At 37.8% G+C, this 17,572-nt stretch overlaps 1 protein-coding gene across 16 annotated transcripts in view; it reads left to right on the top strand.

Moving 5' to 3' along the window:
* Positions 1–17,572, top strand: part of INPP4B (inositol polyphosphate-4-phosphatase type II B) — a 302,822-nt gene that overhangs the window by 133,018 nt on the left and 152,232 nt on the right. For all 16 annotated transcript variants that reach the window (XM_035324470.1, XM_035324469.1, XM_035324467.1 and 13 more), the window contains 2 exons: positions 7,716–7,834; positions 9,649–9,765. In XM_035324470.1, the coding sequence (XP_035180361.1) occupies positions 7,716–7,834; positions 9,649–9,765 (236 nt within the window). The remainder of the gene's footprint in view (positions 1–7,715; positions 7,835–9,648; positions 9,766–17,572) is intronic.

Raw genomic sequence — 17,572 nt, forward strand, 5'->3', positions numbered from 1 at the left:
GCACTTCGTTTCTTTTCATATTCTGGTAGTGTTGCAGATGTCTTTTTGTGAATTTATACATTTCTGCAAAGATGGAGAAAGTTAGGAATGAGCAGAACCTATTTTATTTATAAAATATGGGAGTTGTTGCAGGTTATAGACACAGTATAAAGAAATTCATAGTTAAAAGAAAAAAGGAAGTCTCTATATTATTTGCTGTTCTTCTAATGCTTCAGCTGGTGCTTAAACTTGTAATGACTATTTTTAGGATAGTGGGAAATGTGAAATTACAGCAAGTTTACTTTTTTTACTTAATTAGATACTCGATATGACAATATTGGGAAAAGGTGAAAGGGGAAGTGGTATTTAACTCTGTTTTCCAGACATTGAACATTTCTGTGGCATTCTAAAATGCCAACAATGCCAAAATAAATTTCAGCCTTAGAATAGCAGCAGATTCTTATCAAAATAGATTTTGATATGAAATATGCTTTGGAATGTAGTTATGCATAGCTTTTTTTTTTTTTTTTTTTTTTTTTTTTTTTGTCTTCAAGCATTTTTTTTTTTCCCTTTCCTCATTACTGTCACCAGAGAACTGAAGTCACCTTCAGGGCAGAGCAAAAACACTGTTAATAGGCAGTGCCACAATCAGAATAGCTTTGGACAGAAGGTATAGATGAGAAGTAAAAACCTAAAACATGAGCAAAAGCTCTGCTTTGCTGGCTGTAGACTACTACAGCATTTGAGAACTGTACTGTTATATGCACAGTGTGCTTAATAAGGAAATGTAATATTTTTTTGAAACAATTACGCTTCTATAACTGAATATAGCACTGTATGAAAGAGGTACTCTTGAGTTTCCAAAGTTAAAGGTGATGAAAAATACAGATCCTGAGCAGTTTATTCTCTGCTTCATGACTTAAGAAACCAGCTGTTCTGAGCAAAGCTAGAAAATGACTTCTGTGACCTTGCCATAGTGTAGATGAGTCTAGAACACAGAAGTAGCAGAAGTCAGTTAGACACAATTGTAAATCCAGCTGGAGGTGTGTGATTGCTAGCAATGAATGTGTTGGAGCAGATCATCTAACGAGTTAGTAATGGATTAACTGCACGACCCAAACGTAAGTCACACAGAATGGGTGGTTAACACAAGTAATCACGCGCTCCCTTCTTCAGTGACAATACAACGCCTGTGAGCTCTACGTTGATCCAGTCAGCCAGTTTCCTGAGTTTCTTGCATCTATCATAATTATGCTCTATAAATAACTGGAGTTGCCTAGGCTGAATGGTAAGGAAGCAGTATGAAAAAGGCCTGCTCTAACACGTCAGAAGAATTGAAACCCACGCTCAGGAAATGACTTATTGCTGCTGGTATCAGCAGCGTGAAGTTAGTGTCTAAGCCTTGGCATTTATTTTAGCTTTTTGGAGAAAGTAAGATAGAATTTACGAGTTCCATACCTGATGCTCTATTCCATCATGAGACTTAGAGTAAAACACAAAATACAAAATGACATTTCTCTAGTACTGCAAAACCCGGAGTGGGCAGAACTTGTCCTGAAATTCAACAGTTCAGATATTCAGTCATAATTCCAACCAGTCTTATTTCCTATGCAAATGGTTTGAGTACAGCTTGCATCCTGACTCCTGGGCATGATGACTTATCCCATCCGCATACAGCGCGTTCTCCCAGCAGCCCTTGTTTCTATCTTATTTCAGTGATTCCTGAATAATTATATTCAATAAGCTGCAAATTAGGTGGGTAATGATTGATGTTTTTTTCTACATAGCATAGTGGGATATTACTTACAGTGAGTATTGCTAATATTGTTTTGATTTTTTTAAACCTGTATTTGTAGAAATTTCATAGATATCTTTGTTTTGTCTAATACAACTTTCTCATCTTTTTTCCTTGGACTGTTGGTAGAAATGTTCTTCCCACTGTTAATTACAAGCATCCCTGAAGGATACTTAACTGTATTATGTATGTGCATTTCCTTGTGATGCAGCTAGGTTACTTTAGGAACCAGCTGTACATTGCAGAGAACAGGTAGGTGTTCTGTTTTCATAAAGGGCTCTCATTCCCAGAGACAGGAAATGTGATCTTGGAGCTTTTTTTTTTTTTTTTTTTTTTTTTTTTTTTTTTTATAATTAGGTAAAAATCAATGGAGCTTTACTTGGATTCATGATCTAAATGCCATCTTCATTTCTGTAGACACTCCTTCCTTAATGCTCAGTGTTATGCTGTGAATTTCACTGGGAGTCCACATGGCAAATTTCTGTGGGAGTAACTTCTTTGTAGTGTGGGTGTCTGTTCTTTCTAATCCCTAGGTAGAGATGTTCTTACCCACCAGTAAACTGGAGCATTGTTGCTGGCACATGAACGGGATAACCAGTTAGTAGTATTTATGATAAAAAAAAACAATAATACTAGTTGTGGGGCACTAGCTGATGACGTGGTCATTAATACCATTCTGAGCTAATAGCAGTCCTCAAACACTTGCCTTGGTTGCTTTCAGGCATGTTTTGATGCAGTGAGGACGCATTTCTCTTCTGTTCTTTTCCCTCTTGCAGTTGCCTTTACAATCCTAAATCAAATATGGCCAAAGTTTTCCTGTAGATTCAGAAATTGGATTATTCTGGGATTATTCTGAAGCCTTTGTGTGCCTGGCTGGAGGTATCTTCTCGGCAAGCTTGGTTAGAGGTGTGTGTTCAGTGGAGGCAGGAGCAGCAGCTTTGCGTGCGTTCTCCTCTTATACCACCCCCGGGGTGGAGGAAAATAAAATGTACACTTCAGTGCTAAACGTTACACGAGTCTGATTGTGCAGTGCTCTTAGTTAATGTATCCTATTGCCCAGTAAGGAATTGCTACACCTCAGTTAATTAGTCTATAAAGACAGACTGTACATTACTATTTATAAACTAAGTTGCTTTGGGATAGTAATGTGGCTGTAATGCCAATGAAATGGAAAAAAAAATAATTGAACATGATATTCATATGTATATGCCTATGTGAGACACAGACTTCTCCCATGCCACTTATCTTCAGATCCTGCTGATCTTCTCTTCCAAGTGCATACAAAATAGCTTGCTGTGGAGAAAATTGGGATAGTGGTTAATTCCTCTCCCTTGGCAGCCCCTTGGCATCTGTCTGGGTTTGGAAAATGGGAAAGAATGAAGTCATGGGAAATTGGGTTGTTTCTGCCACTGGTTAGAGAAACAGTTACCTCACTAATTACAGCATTGGCTAATACACGGACTCTGTGAATCCCTAGGTTGGTAAGACATTCACCGATGTGTTATTTCCCCCACTGTCCAACACGTACAAACATTGCAAAGTCAATGCTATTTCCCAATTTTTGGTCTAGTCCTTGGCTTCTCTCCCAAACAACTCTGAGCAGAGGATGTCTGTCTTGCTCTCTGCCCACATAGCTTGTTCCAGCTGCTGGAGCTTTTTCAGTTCTGGGAGATGCTGCATCTACGCATTTCTCTGCCAGATTAATTTCTTCTGGCTCTAGTGGACTCGCTGCTTGGAGCTGTGTTGAACACCTGGTCAGAATCACTGTAGTTTCAGGGAAGGTAGCTGAATAATTTCCAGACTATTTCTCCTTTAGTGCCCCCTTTCTCCTTTAGACTTTCTCCCTGTTCTCTGTTCTATACCAGTAACATTTTCAGAAAATTCTCCCTCTGCCATGTCTCCGTCACTAAAAAGATGAAGCACGGTTCTGCTGCTTGCAGCATAGCTTGGTTCTGGCCAAGCAGTAACCAGTCATTCCCTTGTGTTGTCTTTGCATGTGCTGTGCACAAAGGTGGAGAAGGATGAAGAACGCAGCCAGCAGCATGCAGTGTGCATCATGAAGGAGTTGTGTGACAGATATCAGGGAAATATTGCGCGGGGCAGAACTCAGGAAGCAAACATCTTCTTACCCAGCTTGTGTTTACTGCACGCGCAGCTTGTATGCGTGGTAGCAGAGCATGCATGACAACGTATAGGCATGACTGGTAGAGGAGCACTTGTTTACTGGGATTTGTGAATAATGAATCATAGAACAGCTACCACAATGAAAATGAAACAGTAATTAATATTCACTTTGCTTTTATTCTTTAGAAATAAGTGCTGAATGAAACCAATGATTAAAAGTTTTATGATTTAAGGTATTTTAAATGGTAAGACAGTTTTATACATAGACCGTAGCATTTTGCACAATACATAAACATGTATTTGAAATTGTATTCCTGAATGCTGTTTCCATTCAGCCTTTCATCCTGTTCCATACATAGTGATTCCTTTGCTGTCTTTTTCCTTCTTTTTCTTTGTTTGTTACATAGAGGAATGGTTTCTTCCTGCTATCTTAACTTGTTCTTTGTTGATACAAAAACATAAATTATTCCTAATGCAGTTCTTCCTTAAACATTCATTGTACACTGGTAGGCTCAGCCACGATGGGATCACCAGGGGAATGGATGACTCAGGCTTTTACACACTGAGTCAACAGTCACAATGAGTAGATTCATATAACTTTGGCATGTAAGTACAAGCTGTCACTTCAGTTCCCTGAGTTTTGTTGATGACTTTTTCCAGAATTAATTCAAGCATTGTAAAGTATTGAGAAGTAGCGTGACCTAAGTATATGGTCTGCATGAACGTAGGTTCTGGTGTGTAGTATATTAATGTTAGGTTACTTGCTTTCACTGTGTTAAGAAAAAAGCCTTGCTCTGCATTTCACGTTTGTATTTTCATCCGTTTGTTTTTGAATAATTTGTCAGTCACATTCAACAGATCTATTTAAATTCAGAGCATCCAGTTTGTGTTTTGTTGCACAGCCATGTAATGTTAAACCTGTCCAAAGAGTGTTGCCTGTTTCTTTGGAAAGGGTTAAGATTGTCAGAGGTGCTGCTTGTAAAATAGTTCAAGGGGCAGTCATTCCAAGTGGTGCTATGGAACTGCACAGGATGTGAGTAAGACACAACAAACTTCTACTCTTTGGTATCAGCGAAAAAGAAGCCCTTACGTTTTGTTAAACATGTCATTCGGGGCATTTTTAAGGGAAGTGATGTGCTGTAGCACCCAAACTAACACATTCTGTGTCACTCCAGATCTTCTGTTCTCTGCCAGTGACAACCTTATTGAGTATCTTCTCTGACTGAAGGGTGGCTGTGAGCAGCAGTAGCCCCATGTCGCAGTAGGCACAAATAACTGTCAGCACAGTAGATGAGTGTTTCATTTTATTTCATTTATCTTTCTGCACTGGGGGCTCCCAGAGACTCGTGATACTTTGTGCTGATTCTCCCAACTGGAGGTATACAGATGAATTATTTTCATGTCAACTCCATCCAGTAAAATTCCAGATCATGTTGCTAGATCATGTTCCTGTTTACAAGGAAATGATTTTCTGATTGGGTTTCCTTACAGTCATAGAAATGAATGGTCTCCTGTGCTCAGATATCACCAAGATGGCAACCACTTAGTACAGTCTTCTTCCTATCTTTTAAAGTTTTTCAATAACATAAAAGCCTGTACAAATAGGCTCATAGAAAACTTAGTCCTTTCTGGTTAATGTTTTTGAGATATCCCACAGGGAAATCAAGCTTTAATTTATTGAGCGATTTACCTTTGTTCACCATGCACTAGTACTTTTTACAAGACTTCAGCTGTAGGGATCTTGCTAGAGCCTCTGTATTTTATTTTTTTTTTTCCCCACAAAGTTTGTCTTTTTCTGTGTTTATCTTCTTAAATATTCCTGTCATCTTTGGAGGTCCACTGAAATGTGAGCTTGCTAGCCTGCCTTTGTGATGGTTGTGAAAAATTTGACTGAATGTTTGTTGGTGTTCCAGGTTCTGGTAGTGAACATTAGCTCTCTTGTTGTTCCTCTGAAACAGCACGTCCGAATGTGCTGCCTTCTGAAAGCAGGATTACAGAGTGGAACAGCCATTTAAGGATTGGGTGGTGGTGTAAGACCAGGATTTGGGATGTCAATGGCTGTCGGTGCAAGTTCTGATGATTTGGTACCAATTCCTTATGCCAGGTGTGGTTGCTGGCAGACTGTTATTTCAGGGTCTTGCGATGAACTTCAGAAAAGCTATAGTTCAATGTGGCAGGTGTCTGCCCAACCTTTTGTGCTTTAAGTGCTTTTTAGTAAATACACTGAAATAATTCTGCTGGTCCTATGAGATGTTGCTGATATTTAGAGTAATTTCAGTAATATGCTGAGCCTTAGATAAAAAGAACTGCTGGCAACTTGCTATTCAAGTCTGGTGCTACTTCATGAAGGCTCTATCATGCACCAACCTTTATTGTTACCCTACTTTTACCACCAAATCTCGACAAATTTCATTGGAAATTTGTATTAAAGCAGAAACTTCAAAATATTCCATGAAGGTTAGATTTAGATGGAAGGTTGGATTTAACTGTTTACTTGTTCTCTTTTAAACCATAATAGAAGAGTAGGGAAAAAAGAAAAAAAAAGAAAAAAAACACCTTTAGACAGTTTTTTTATTTAATTCTCAATCAGCAGGTGCAAGCCCAAAGGGGGAAAAAAGTATAAACCCAGCTGTGTTGGCCTTTTGTGCGCATCAGAGCTTTCCTTGCCTTCTCATCAGACCAGCTTTGCTTACTGTGAGGATAATCTGCCTCACCTTTAGAAAGTTAAAGGTCAGCTGCACTTGAGGAAACCCCTGGTTGGCAGTGACTACTAGAAAATGTCCGTAGCTCTTTCTTGACAATTAGCCTCTCCGAAACCATAGGCTTTTCTTTTCTTCCCCCAGGATTCTAGGATCCCAGAGTTACATACAGAAAACACTGGATATATCTTAGTGCAGTATTCACTGTTGTGTGTTCGTTACTGAATGTAAGGTGGATGGGTTTTGCTTTTGAGCCAGTGCCCTGTTAGTACATGTCCTCTACTCAAAGCAATTAATTGTACTTTTGTTTCTTCCCCCCCCCCCCCTTTTTTTTCTTTGGTGCTTTCACACTCCTTCCCCCCCCCCTTTTTTTTTTTTTCTTCCAGAAGGCTTTGAGGTATTTTAGTCTGAGTGCACTCGACCATCTGCATGACTATAAGTCCAGGTTAAGAATGAATTATTAAACAAGAACGGGATTGCTCTATATTTATCAAGTAAAATGAGTTTTAATGATGATGTCATATAGCCAGAATACAATTACACTTTTCGTGTCTATGCCAGACAGCGACAAGAGTTGGTTATTTTGCTGTCTGCTTTTAGGTAGGTAGATTTTTTTTCTCTGTTAGTTCTAGTAAAAAGTTGGTAGTGTGGTATAAGGCTACATAAACCAGTCTAATGACTGATAGCATTTAACTGGTTTAGAATGTCTTTCAAGTGGTCGTATACTGTAAGAATTGTCAGAAGAGAGATGATCATTTCGGGCTGCTAAGGCTTTGAGGCAAATTAAATGAATGCTTATGTAAAATTACCCACTATCCCAACGTATGTGAGTGTGTGGGTATGTGCGCGCGCATTCATATACTGGAGCTGATGAGCCTCTGGCAGGGAGCTTTGCAGAAGCTGTGAGTATTTTTAGTGGAAATGAAATCTCAGTTCAGTTCTGCAGCATGTGACTTCCTATTTCTGTAAGTTACTTCCAAGGTACTTCCTCTGTTAAATCGGCTTGTCTCTGGAGATTTGATCTGGAGCTAGTGTGGTCTGCTTTGTCCTGTGCCTGTGGCAGAGCTTTCCCAGAGTTTTCTTTTGAATATTTTATTTTTCTTTTGTACTGTCTCCAGCATGCAAGGGTCTAGTGGCTGCTACCCGTGATCGGAAGCTGAATACGTTTATACAAGTCTCAGTGGTACATCCAGCAGAGCACATTTTGACGAGGTATTCAAGCACTGAAATCGTGGAGGTGAGAGTCTTTCTTATTCAATTAACATGTTGATTAATGAATTGCTCACTTTTTTCTTTAGAAAGTGAATGAGAAATAAAGCAAGTTAGTGCATAGTCTTAAGTAAGGCAAGCACACTCTGGCTGTTAACAGGGCATACCTAGGAGTGTTCTGTAGTTCTTGGCATTTGACCAGGACAAACAGTTAGAAATGAACTTGCCTTTTCATGAAAGCTCTGTTTTTCCAAGCAGAGACATAGAAAATACTCCGCTTCTTCACACATTGGTCTAGACTGAACAGGGAGTAGTTGCCCTTGAAGAGCAAGACTATGCAAAATAAAGCTAAATTAAGTTTGAAATGTATGGAAAGTATTTTTAAATTACAGAAAAATGTAGGCACGTTATGTAGTCTTATACTTTGTTTTTTGGTTTATTTTTTCTCTTTCAGAAAGTTGACATATTTGCAACTTGAAAAATATTAGCCTACTATTAGAAAAAGTGCGTATGTTATGTCTCAATTCATATAAAATAATTAGTAACTTGAATTGCATATTACAGCACAAGTTGTCTCAGGCTGTTTTGCTAGTTTTCACTTTCCCTGTAAGCATCAGTGTCACAAACAGCAAAAACTGTTTACATGGAAAATTAGTTAAGTCTGAGCAGACAATGTCGGTGTAACTGGCTTGATTTACTGGAGAGATTCATTAAGAACAGAGAAGTCTTATTGTAAATACACACCTGAACCTATTTTACCAAAGGCTTGTTTTAACTTAAACACAGTGAGAATATTTTATGAGCTCTTTGTGATCTTCATTCCACCTAACTACTAATTAAATGGTTAAAGCAGCCGCCAACCATCCTGAAAGTGCCTAATTCAAATACCTTGTATCTGCTCAGGATGTTTCATTGCAGACCCTCTGGAATGATGCTGTGTGGAAGAAAGGGTAGTGCTTTTTGTTGTTGTTGTTGTTGTTTAATAGAAGTGCATGCATTTCCTAACACGATCTCCTGATACAGGACGCGTTTGAGGGCACGAGTAAACCCATCAATTTCTGTCAAGGCTCTTGGCTTCTTTCATAGTCAGGGTTTGGGGGAGGAGGAGGCAGGGGCACGGGAAAGCTATTTTTGGCAAGTCAAGTTATGTTCATCATGCTAAAAGCTTTATTTCATTTAATAGAGAATTTAAGGATACTAGTCTAGGAACCTTTGGGAGGGCTTTTTTGGTTATAATTGAACATTAAGAAGTTACAGGCAAAGATTTCACATGATCCATTTAACTGAATATTTGAAATTATGATATAGTAATTAAATTAAGATATAGTTATGATATATGAAATTAAGATATAGTTATGATATAGTACAGCCTTCAGATGTGATCCTAATGTTACAAAACATAGGAACATTGTCTTAGTCTATTACTATCCAAAGAAAGGAATTGTAACCCCTCCCAAAAAATCAGTAAAAACAGTAAAAACAATTAAGAAATGCTATTTATGAGTTTAAATTAATGTATATCTTGAAATACTTTCTGAAAGTATCCCAGGACACTGCTTATTAAAGATCGTTATTTCAGATATTGATACCTGCAGACTGACCCGTTTGATGGCATGCTGCTGAACTCTGTTTCAGAAGCACTTAAATTCTTTTCCACTGTGAAAAAATTTTAAAGTTATCCAGTGTGTTATTTGATTTGGGTAATGCTGGGATTTGTACAGCAGAGAGAGATGAGCAACTAACTACTTTTAAGGAGCTCACTGTTTCTGTACGTGCATCCCTAATGGCATGCTACATATTGCACAGCTGTTACCTAACTGAATATTTATTTGTGTTACACAGGGAACAAGAGATCCCCTGTTTTTGACTGGTGTGACATTCCCACCGGAGTACCCCATCTATGAGGAGACGAAAATAAAACTAACGGTCTATGATGTCAAAGATAAATCTCAAGACACGGTGAGTATTTTACTTTTTTTTTTTTTTTTTTTTCTTTTTTTGCAAAATCCTATTGAGGATTTAAGTTTCTTACTGTGGTGTTCTTTGGCCTTCTTTAGCAGGTTTGCATACTGGAGAAATGAGCATATATAGAATTGATTTTGCTCTTCTCTTGTACCTAAAATGTAGTTTTTGTTACCATGTTAGAGAATAGCGAAAGAGGACCATGCACTTAAAATGGACCCTTTGCAATTGTTTAATTTGTTAACATGAATCAGAACATGTTTCTGGCAAATGAAAGATTACTGCTGTGTGCTTTTTGATGGCAGAGAACAAATGGAATGGATTGAGATAACACCAAGTTTTCAGAAATATGTTTCTTGGTCATATTTTACTTTTATGACAAAACCAGGTTAATAGTAGAGTCTGTAGCATGATGTTTGAGGGGTACGGTCATTTTTTCTTTTAACCTCTTGGGTGGTGATACCTGCAACTATACTATGACTCCTGCTATTACTGATTCTTAAGGGTCCAAAATTATCTGTGTTCACTACCAAGGGTGAACCATTTGGATTCCAATATAATACATTTTTGTTTACAATGTCAGCTTCTTACACTGCGAAACAGTTATTTCAGATGATACGTGGAGGTCAGTGGGACTATTTGAGTGATTTAAGTGTCAGACATTGACCTTGTGCCATTTTATGTGCTCCAGGTGATCTAGGACAGACTTACAGAGCTTGAAGATACGATAGGACCTATGAGAGAACTGTGGTTTTTGTCTGACAGCTGGACTCCAGCTGATAGGTGTTGGAAGCAGCCCTTGAAACCTTAATTAGCTTAATTACTCTTTATGTATCTGTAATTGGCCCCCAATTTGATTAAAGACTATATGAGCTCATGTCATGCCTGTGTATGCATTCATTATCCATAAGAAGGAAATTAAAGGCGTAACTTAACTTCTGACTGTCTTTGAACTGCTTATGTGAGTGAAGTTATGTTTAGAGGACCTCTTTTTTATTTTAAGATAGAAAATGGTTGATATGTTCAAATTTTAGATTCACGAGCAAACAGGTTAGCTCTGTCTCCTTGCTCTTCTCTTTAATGGGAGTCTGTGGAGTATTTTACCTGTAGAATGTGGATTTCTTTGAATTTAAAGACTAAGGTATTTTTTTTCTGTTTAAAAGTAACTGGGCAGGGGAGTGTACACTTCGCAGAATGAGAGCGATTTAATTTTTGATTGTGGTTTAGACTATATGGGCTAAAAATGGTATCTGCTGTTTCTTCAATAGAATTGTCACCTATGGACAGATACAGGAATTAAGTGAAAGGAGTATGACTTTGTCCCATCCCTTCCGTTCTTAAGCTACTGTGACTGACAGTATGATGGATAATAATATCCGATCTCTAAGGGCAAAAAGTGGATTTGATTTGTAGACCTATCCCCGTACTTTTCTTCTAGGCATATACTGCCTATTCTACAGGACAAATTACATATGAAAGATCTAGTCTAGAGCATGAATATAATTTGATAGCTTTTAGGAACTTTAAAGAAACTTTTCAACTGCTCCTTATAATTGAGTACAGGACTAGAGTCTGTCCCAGGGAATCACATTAACATCGCTCATAAGACTCTGGAGACTTAATATTTTCCTTTTTAAATTGGAAAATGTTAATGCCATCTGTTTTATATGCATTTAGCCTTTTTTAATAGTCAGCTTTCTTAAAACTTACTATAGGTAAGAAAAGATTAAATGAGCTGTGAGATCAAAATCAGGGTATATTGCAGCATTTGTGAATGACGCTAGGCCACCCAGGTTGAGACTTGATTTGTGGTGATATTTGGACCTCTGGAATATGAGCAAGGATAAAACTAATGGCTTGACTTTCTTTCCTATAACTGAAAGCTGTCACACTTTTCTATTAGTTCAGGTGGCTTTTTGGAGTCTGGAGATGTATGTACATTCATAAAAGTCAGCTTTAAGTGAGCTAGCTTGATACTACCACTAGCGTGGCTGCAGTGGTACAGAGCTCAGTGCTTGTTTTATGACCGAAGAAATCAGATGAATCCATTTTGCAGAGAGCTTGTTCCAAGCATTGTGACTTTACAGTTACGATTATCCAGGCTACAATAAAGTTGGCTTCTTTGGTTCACGCCAACTGCTGCCACAGCTTCTGACCACAACATGTAGCCCTGCCATCCCTGCAAACTCCAACACAGGCAATCCCTATGGGGCAAAGAAAATCCAAGGTTGCTGGGTGTTCTGTGCTATGCTCAGCTGTGCTTCAAGGCTGGTCATGTTTGTCTCCAGCTCACCTAAGTGATCATTTATGGCAGAATAAACCTTGGACTTGACTGTTGAATATTTTGCAGAAATTGGAAAAAAAGCCACAGTAAAAAGAACTCTGACAATATCAGAGTTAGTATACTATTAGTACTTCAGTTAACCATTTCAAAGTAGCTGATATCACTCACCACACTGCAGTTCAGAAATACACTTATTCATTTCTTATTTCTTATGTAATTTAAATGAAGCTAAAGGAAGTGAATTCTGTGTGTTAGTTAAACTTTGAGCAGGATGTTACTGCCACAAGCAGGATTGTAGAGAAAGTGGGGAAAGGACAGTAGGTACCTCACAGGATAAAGAATTTTCTTGTGTTTTGCCTAAACCTGCTTTTGTCTATACAGAAAAGGATTAGGCCTTATTTTCAATCAAACTGGATCTTTGCTGTAACACAGAAATAATTGGATACTGCTCAGCTTGTACACACAGGTCATAATGTAAAGTGAAAGGGTATGCTCCCTTGTGACCGACAACCAGGTTTTTTTTGCATTGCTGATATGGTATTTATGCTGCCCTTAAAAAAAAAAAAAAAAAAAAAAGATAAAAATAAATAACCTTGCAATGCTTATAGCAGAAAACAGGTAGTTAGCTTCAGTCTTGTCTGTCATTTAACTTGCATTTATATCAGAAGAGCAACTTAACTATGTTTAAGTAGTGCAGCTGGTATCACAATCTCTGTGCTTTACACACTGGATGTACTAGTTGCACTATTTCCTTTCTTTGCATGTCTGTTTGATGTTGATCGTAATTATATCTTGGCTGTATCAGGTTGTCTGTAATTGAGACTTTTTAATAGAATGAGACAACTTTTGTTATGGAGAAAACAACATTGGGGGATTGGTTACTGTAAATTTTCATGTAAATAGAAGCTTCTAAGAAAGACGATGCTATGTAAATCCAGTGAGGCCATGCATACAAAGCAGTGGATAATGCCATGTTCTGAAAAATGTACAGTGACATCTGTTTCAACATCAGAAAGATTTTCTTCCTGTGTTGCCATAAGCAAGTCTGTTTCACTGGCTTGAGTTGCACTGCCTTTGAGATTTTTTGATAGTAGGGTTTTGTCTTAATGCTTGGGCTGCACCTGTTCTTTAAATCATTGTCCAAGGAAATTTGGATTAGAAGCTTGTGTGCTGTTGAAATATCACCACTGTACTGCCTTTGCACAGGCATGCTATTCCTAGCTTTTTGATAAGCATGCAGGTTTGCTCAGTTTGATCTAGCAAGTTTTAATGCTGAAGCAGGATTAACTCTTTGAAAATACTGCATAGTGCAAGTCGGGTAACACTGCTGCATGATGGATCTGCAGAAGATGTGAAATGGGTGAATTCATGTTACATTAAGGGGAGGAGTGTGAAGTGGCTGGTTAGGGAGGCAGCAGTCTTTCTGTTCTGTATTTAAAATACATACTTTTGTGTCCTGTAGCAAGTGTTCTGGACTTAATTGTGTGGAACAGTGTGACTATTTTTAGGCAAGTGCTGTAGCATTGAGTGATAGTAAGGTTTTTGTTAGCTTGTTTTTTGCAGTTGGTTCTTCTGTTTTTTGTTGATTGCATCTGATTTGTGTTGATTGAATGCAGTTAGAGGCATTAAATTATTAAATTCTTCCTACACACACTTTTCTGTCCATAAAGTGGGTTTGAAAATGTTGTTGTTTTTTATTATCTTAAAACAATCTAGAGCTGTGTTCATTTAAATGCAATGAGATGCTCAGGTAAATGTTGTTGTCACGTTCTGGTGTGATGCACAGTGGGTTGGGCTGCCTCCTCTTGATGCACATGTGGAGAAGTGTTGGAAGCAAGGGACAGAGGTCTCTGTGATCACTTTCTGTATCTGGTCTCTGCAGCGCTCCTTTGCAGATTTCCCTTCCAGAAGGAGGAAGAAATGAATCCAGAAGCTTGAGAGTCTGCTTCAAAAGCAGAGAATTTCTGTACAGTTATGGTTAGAGACTTAGTTGATGACTTTTTTTTTAATCTTAAATATCAGCAGGTAAAGACAATCTACTTTGTATAGATGTAGCTACTGGAATTCACGTGTGGTGTTCCAAATATGAGTAATCACTCTAATACTGCCTACTGAGAGCAAGGAGAAACTTGATACATAAAAGGCAATTGAAAGATTACACATTATATAGTCTGGTCTTGCATTTTTTACTTCCCAATTTATCCTCTTAATTACAGAAATTATAATTTGGTTATTTAAAGAGTAATAGAGGTAGAAATGCAATTTTATATGTGGGAACAAGCATTATGAAGTGACAAGTTCTGACTGTTCAGTTTTGTACCTTCTACTAAACTTGCTGACAGTGAATGGAAAATTCACAAATGCTGTTCCTTTGTGTGTTTCTTGATACTGCAAGTATCCCTCTTAAAATTGAATCACCCTAGGTTGAGTCGGAAATGAAGAGTGTCTGTCATGAGAAAAGCATTTTAAGTTGGATTTGAAGCCAAATCTGAAGTGACAGTCTATCATGTTCCCTCGTGGGCATCGATCTATATGACAGACCCACCACACAGCTTGGTGTGACTTGCCATTTCTGCTGAAGAGGCTCACGGCTTGAATATTAGTAGTGCTGCAGAGCGGTATGTGAAATGCATTAGCAGAGATAAATGTGGAAGCTTGCACATAATCTCCCTGCACTCTGCCTGCACCAGAGTGCTCTTAGTGCTTCGCTCTTGTGAACACTAAAACTTCTGAAGCGAGTATTCTTTTTTCTTTTAAACTCGAAGCAGCATTGAAAGTGCTGCTCTTTGTTTAAAGAAAAAGCACTTCTTCCTTTTCTCAGTTCTGTTCGCTGTCATCTCTGCAGGATTTATGGGGAAATATTGCCTTAAGTTATGAACTTATTTAATTATTTTTAATAGAGCAATATTGCACTGTACCACTGTCCTACCCACAGAAATACTTGTAATAATGCTTTATTCATGCTTCTTTTAAAAATCTTGTGTTTTTTTCATGAGTGTGTACTTGATAGATTCAGTTTTCTTTCTGTTTTAAATAATCTCCTGTTACCAAATGCCCATATTGGAGATATAGGAGGAAGAAATTTGTTTTTATTCTTCTGGTTGTGTGCAGGTGGAATGCACCTAAGCATTGTTGTCTTTCTTGGTACTGCTTAGAAGTCTGGAAGCATAACGGGAAATTCAAGCTACTGACTTCTATTTGGCTTGAGATGGAAATAAAATATTTCTTTGAAGTGGCTGAGGGTGTAAGGAAAGAAAGTTCCTTACATTTTAGTGAATCTCTAAGAGAATTGGGGATAAGTGTCAAGACGAGAACAACTACAGTTATGTTGAACTTAGTCCAGTTGTAGCTTTAACTGCTCTTTTTGCCTAGACCTTGAAAACTCAATGGGAGGGACTTGGTTTTGCAAAGTCCAACTCTTCAAAAGCATCCCACTTGTTTTCCTACTTTTTTCCCTTACTCTTTATATTTTTTTTCCAATTGAGGCAAACTATTCCTTATTGCTGTGTCTTCAGGGAAAGTTGAGATCTACTATTGGGTAATTTTCCTCTGTTTTTTACCTAAGATGTTAATCAAATGCTGCTGTTGTTTCACATCAGGCAAAGGTTTGTGCTAAGAGCTGACTCTTTGGAAAACTGTTGTGAAACTGTGAGTGAGGAGACCAATTGTGTTCCCTGAGAATATGAAGGATGCCTTGGAAATTGCTCATTTTAAATGTAGGGGAACAAACGATAATCTTTTTCTGTACAATTCATTTTAACTAGGTAAGGATTTTGGTAACATGGGCATGATTGTTCTAACCTGTTAATGCTGTCCTAAACACTTCCAAGTACATCACACCTCTACAAGTACTTTGTATATGCATATCCATAGATATCTTTCTCCCTCCATCGCTAATCCAGCACAGAGGACATCAGAATAGTCAAACGTCCAAGGTGGCTGTTGGACTGTCTTACCATTTCTATTGACCTAGGGGGACCTAGCATAGAAAGCTGGGCACAGAGGAGGCAAGGTGCTTCTTTAGTCAGTATGAAGCAATCTGGCTATGAAAACATGAGCTTGGATTGAGGAACGTGCTTCTGTCCCTGCAAAAGGTTGATTTGCTTCTCCTGCTAGAGCCTTTGCCCAGGGCATTCCCTGCATCCCAAGGAGAGGTGGCCAGTGTTGCTGTCAGGTTGGATACGCAGCCATAGGGGCATGCAGCAGGTTCCTGGGCCATCCAGACTTTGTAAGCGTGTAGGATTTCCTTCTACTAAATGTGGCAACACAGGCAAGTTTGAATGACTCTAAGGGTAAGGGTTGTGTGTTCAGGTTGTGGACTTACCTGTTCATTAACTGAACGATCAGTTAATCCCATCACACCAGCACAAAGTCTAAAATGCATAAAAGGCAAGTAGACATTCGAGAAATTGTAGATGCAACAGGTACCATATTCATCTACAGCTGCTGGGTAGTTATAAATGAGAGGCACTTGCTGCAAATGAAAAACTAAGTAGAAAGAGACTTAAGATTATTATTTATTATTTTTTTTTCCAGTATGGAAGTCTCAGTTTTGCCTGTTGGATTAATTTTTGGTAGTTAATCTACCTGGAGAATAATCCCTCAAATAGATGCCTCTCTTGTTGACATGGAAGCACTTGTAACTTTGAGTGGATGTGTTGAACTCCTTGAAAAATCAACTGGGAGCTCCTCGTGTTTCATTTTTCATGTTTTTTATTTGTGGCATTTTTTTCTCCAAATAAGGCTTTAGAATACTTTGTGACATGTAATTTTTTTATACCACGGTAAAAATAAATAAATAAATAAATAAAAATAATACATGCCCTCTTTTTTCTTGCTGTTGTAATTGTATATTAGTAGAAATGAATTACTTGTAGAAATTGCAGTAAATGTTGAAAAAGAAAGAAAAATCGATGTTTATAGTGTGGCTTTTGCCTCATAATCTTCACTAAGACACTTCATTTTTTTTCTCAAAACCTTGTTTAGGACTAATGAAAATAATGAAAAGACTTCCTTGAAGTTTGTATTTTTTATCTTGAATTTTTAGCATCTTGAAAATTATATTCGTTTCAAATTGTCAGGCATCTCAGTTCATAGAAAGGCACTTAGTAATATTGAGATAAAATAGAAGGTACAGTATATTTGAAATGTGATCCTTCAGTGCAAAAATATTTGTGCATGATATCTAGTGTCTTTAAATACAACAAGAATTGATGGAATGAAAAGAAATGTATTTGAAACAGCGCTAAGTCTGCTTGCATTTTTGTGTTACAAACGTAGGCAGTTGAAAACAGAAAATAGACTTTTCTATTAAAGTTTTGTTGTGAGTGCTCTTGGAAATTGAGAACAGAAAAAATTAATCCATTAGCACAGATTTTCTCCCTCCACCATGTGTTTAACAAAAGTGTTCTTTACTGTTAATGGATATGGTAGAAACAGTAAACGTTTGCATTTGAAACTTTGTACTTGTAAAGCTGAGCAAATAACTCTGTTTAAAAATAAAGAAAGAATCGTAGGCAC

The sequence above is a fragment of the Oxyura jamaicensis genome, chromosome 4 (assembly GCF_011077185.1).
Source record: "Oxyura jamaicensis isolate SHBP4307 breed ruddy duck chromosome 4, BPBGC_Ojam_1.0, whole genome shotgun sequence".
NCBI lineage: Eukaryota > Metazoa > Chordata > Aves > Anseriformes > Anatidae > Oxyura > Oxyura jamaicensis.